The sequence below is a fragment of the Hylaeus volcanicus genome, chromosome 4, assembly GCF_026283585.1.
Source record: "Hylaeus volcanicus isolate JK05 chromosome 4, UHH_iyHylVolc1.0_haploid, whole genome shotgun sequence".
NCBI classification, from domain to species: Eukaryota; Metazoa; Arthropoda; class Insecta; order Hymenoptera; family Colletidae; genus Hylaeus; species Hylaeus volcanicus.
In genome coordinates, this window is record NC_071979.1 from 558,339 (window position 1) to 562,412 (window position 4,074).

The following is a 4,074-nucleotide window of genomic DNA, read 5'->3' on the forward strand; positions in this document are numbered from 1 at the left end:
ACCACCACACTCGCGCAATTTACACCAAAAAAAAAAAAGATTTGGGGTTTCGCGAACCCTCAGGGGCGGCTCGCTCGCGTATTCCCGATCCGTCTTCGCTCACGGTTAACCGTTAATTGATTTCCCCAAATCGATCGCTCATCGATCGCGCTCTTCTCGCCGCCGACTCCCGGCTCTCCCCACCCAGAGCTGTAGGGGCTCCTCACGGTGTGCCATCACCATGGCATCTTCAGGATTCCTCTCTTGGCAGCGTCGAGGGGCGATGGCAGTACCGCTTCCCAAGTGTGGTCAGTCCTCTCGGTGGTGGCCACACCGCGGTCCTGGGGGGAAGGAGACCGTGACCGGCGACTTGCCACGCTCGCGCGAAGACGCGGCTCTATTCGCGAGGGGTGAAGACGTGCGAAAAAGGGGGGGTCCCAACTGACCGCGGTTCTCTCATGCCTCCACTCTCGCGGACCACCTCCGGCCTTGGGTGTCCGGCGAGGAGGGAGCGAGGCCCTTCCGGGGGTCAGGGTGCTTTCGTGACGGGCAGAAAAAGTCTGCCCCGTCACAATACATATTATCGGATTCTGCAGACAATTCTGAAGAGGAAACCATCCGCGGCAGATATTGAAACGAATTCCAGTTCGTACAGATCGAGAAAATATGAATTTAGAACGCACGAATTCTATTTGGCGCCGTTCAGGCATCGCTCGCTTTATTTCTGTGAATTTGGACCGTCGCGTCGCCACGAGCTTCGCATGATCACCGACACGCGGTTGAATAACCATAAAACTCTTATGAGTTTGCTAAAATTCGTCTAAAATGGACAATTAAAAACCATTTTAAAGCTTAATGTTCCTAGTTTTTGATACTTTAATTTCTTTTATTCAAGTTGGCATTCGAAGTGTAAAATCTGTTTTAAAGGGAAATTTAGAAGCAGTTCCCATTAAAATTAACGACAAAATATACAATTATACATTGAAATAATTGTCAAATAATTCAATTTGAATTTAAATAAAGTTTGATCACTACTAAATCGACGAAAGTCAAAATTGTTTCGGGTTTGTTAAATTGCAGTATAAATGAAACATTAAAAATGAAGAATTACCTGTGTCACGTCTGCATACACAATGTTGTTTAAACATGATTCTGTCCTGCTTGACAAAATGAAGTTTCAATTAAATTAAGTCTGACATTTATTATTACTAATATGGAAAATTAATAATTACAATTTTAACGGTGCAAAATTGTCTCCGAGTTGTTGAATTGCAGTATAAATAAAATATTAAAAATGAAGAATTACCTGTGGCATATTTGCATACACAATGTTGTTTAAAAATGATTCTGCCTTGCTTGACAAAATTAAGTTTCGGTTAGAATAATTACCCATGAACGGTCGTGAGCTTCGAGCTCCAGACCCGGCGACAGGCGCACGCTAGATGGCACGAGGAATTTCAAACTCCCGCCAGCCGAGCGCGTCGCCGGGGCTCTCTTGCCACACTTCACCGAATGGCGGGGGAGACGGCACCGTAGGCTTACCTACCGAGCGATGCAGACATTCACCGAACACGGTTGCTTCGGTGTTGAAGGATGCGCAGGAGGCAGAACAGAACTCCGAATTGACTTCAGCGACAGTCGCGGAAAAAGTAGGAAACTCCGGGACAAGGACAGAGAGAGCGATACAACAATTGCAGGAGAGACGAGGACAGGGCAATTAGGCTAGCATGACTTTTTTCAATGATATTGAATCAAAGAAGTAATATTTTTTTTCTAATAATTGTGGTTTTAATATATTCGTTACTCTTTGGCGGATGCGACTCCAAGGCCTGATGTTGGAAAAAGTATATGTAAACAAATTTCTTCTATAAGAAAAAAAAAACGTACTTTTATAGTTTATAAAGTTTTAAGGCCGAAATTGCAAAATCAGGCCTTGGAGTCGCATCCGCCAAAGTGTAACGAATATATTCAAACCAGAATTATTAGAAAATTTTTGTTATTTGCTTCAATATCATTGAAAAAAATCATACTAGCCTAAACGCACTGGCCTCGTCACTCCTGCAATTGTTATATCGTCTTCTCTGCCCTTGTCCTGGAGTTTCCTACTTTTTCCGCGACTGTCGTTGAAGTCAATTCGGAGATCTGTTCTGACTCCTGCGCACCCTTAACTGTGTCGCATACGAAAGAAGGTAATGACGGTCTGCCACCATTGTGGAGAGGGAGAGGACTCGGCGCAGCACACGCTGGAGGAATGCCCCGTCTTTTCAGCGCAACGTCGAATCGTCCAAAACGAAATCTGACATGACCTCTCGTTCCCAACTATAGCGGGGGCCATACTGGAGAGTGGAGGTACCTGGAAGGCGATGGTCTCCTGCGAGAAAGTAATGGCACGGAAGGAGGCCACGAGAGCGGGATCGGGAGAGAGCCGATTCCGCCAGGCGTACCCGGAGAGCGACGAAGTCCGGCGAGAGGACGCGACGTAGGTCCCCCGGGATGAGGAGGGCAGCGGGAGGCGGGGAAAACTGTGGTACACTAGTTCATCAAACTACGCCACCCGCTACGTGACGGAAAAGAGTTGGTGGAAGTTGGGGGAGGACGACATGCTGAACGTCATTCTGCCCCCTGGCGGCCGTGGTGCCCGGGGAGGGGGGCCTGGGACCTACTCTACTTTGCTGGATAGTTGGCGCGCAGAAGGCGGACACCCCTACCCGCACGCATCTTCTATATTGGCCAGGTCAAAATACGCATTTTCGGAATTGGCGAAGGCAAACGCTGCCGCGCGACAAAGGCCGTAAACAAGATAGAGCGAGAGAGCAATAGAAATCATTGGCGTAATTTTAACCCTGGGATACCGGACGTTCGCATGAACGACGCGAAAGTAGTGGACCTTACGCCTATGCAGCGCAAAAAATGGGGGAACCTGGAACCTGGTTTAGGGGGACCGAGTGTTCCTCTCTCTAGAGGACCGAGCGATCCTCTGTCTCCTCAGTACCCCTCTAGTTTGGGGAACCAGCAATGAACAGTACTCGGTCGTCGAGATGGAGCGATACGGGGCGCGGCCTCCCTGCACTGCGGGGTATGAGGATATAGGGGGAGGATTAACCTCCTCCTCGGGACGCGGCCGACCATCTGAGGTTAAATGGTCGACCTAGGGGTGGGAAAGCCGCGGTAGTTTTCGTCAAGATTTCCTGTGGCTCCCCCTAAATCGCCAGAAATGATAGAGCGTCCGAAGGTCTCCGTAGAGATTTTAGTGGGGATAACCCCACACTACCTCTCACCCGCTCCCCCAAGTGGATGGGAGCCGCGTGATATCAGATTTCCTCCACGTATAAAGGGTGTTAACAAATATGTGAGACATTTTTTCAGGATCAAGTCTTCATGTCAGTACAAATCGAAAAGTCTCACCATTTTGCGATCTGAAGCTTCATTGTTGAGAAATAAGCAATTGACGCTTACGTCGCAACGCAACGACGTCCGTAATACCATCGGCGTCGGAGGAATGAAACAAGTGAGTGTGCATTGGTGTGTTTCTTTCGCGTGTGAGTGCGTCCATGTGTGACCGCCCGTTCAGCTGACAGGGATATAAGCTGCCCGCGCCGGAAGTCCACCTGTAAATTTCAATCGCTTATTTCTCAACAATGAAACCTCAGATCGCAAAATGGTAAGAGACTTTTTGATTTGTATTGGTATGGAGACTTGAACCTGAAAAAATGTCCCGCATATTTCTTAACACCATGTATAAGATACAAAAATCGGTTAGAATAATTAGGACTTTGAAACTTGTTATCTACATGAAAAGAACAGTTATATACAGCCGAAATGTAATACACACAGGGTGTCCCAAAAATGTTGTAACACATTGAAAGGAGTGGTTCGGAAGGTAATTTGAAACAACTTTTTCCTTAGCGAAAATGTTGTCCGAGGCTTCGTTGAGGAGATATTAACGGAAAACACTGACCAATCAGAGCGCGCGTATACCGTTGGAGCGGCCGTGGTAGCGAAGGCTACGAGGTAAGCGGCCGGGTCCAATGTTTTTCGATGGACGTCGAGTCGCGTACAAGCGCTCTGATTGGTCGGGGTTTTTCGTTAATAACT

General features: G+C 47.7%; 1 protein-coding gene across 4 annotated transcripts in view; it reads right to left on the reverse strand.

The window, feature by feature from the left end:
- Positions 1-4,074, reverse strand: part of LOC128875534 (dnaJ homolog subfamily C member 5) — a 132,792-nt gene that overhangs the window by 72,392 nt on the left and 56,326 nt on the right. The window contains exon 6 of one of the 4 annotated variants that reach the window (XM_054121174.1): positions 3,417-3,587. The exons of the other annotated variants lie outside the window; for them this stretch is intronic. Coding sequence (XP_053977149.1) covers positions 3,432-3,587 — 156 coding nt within the window. The 3' untranslated portion in view covers positions 3,417-3,431. Of the gene's footprint in view, positions 1-3,416; positions 3,588-4,074 lie in introns of those variants that run through there. 4 annotated transcript variants of the gene reach the window in all.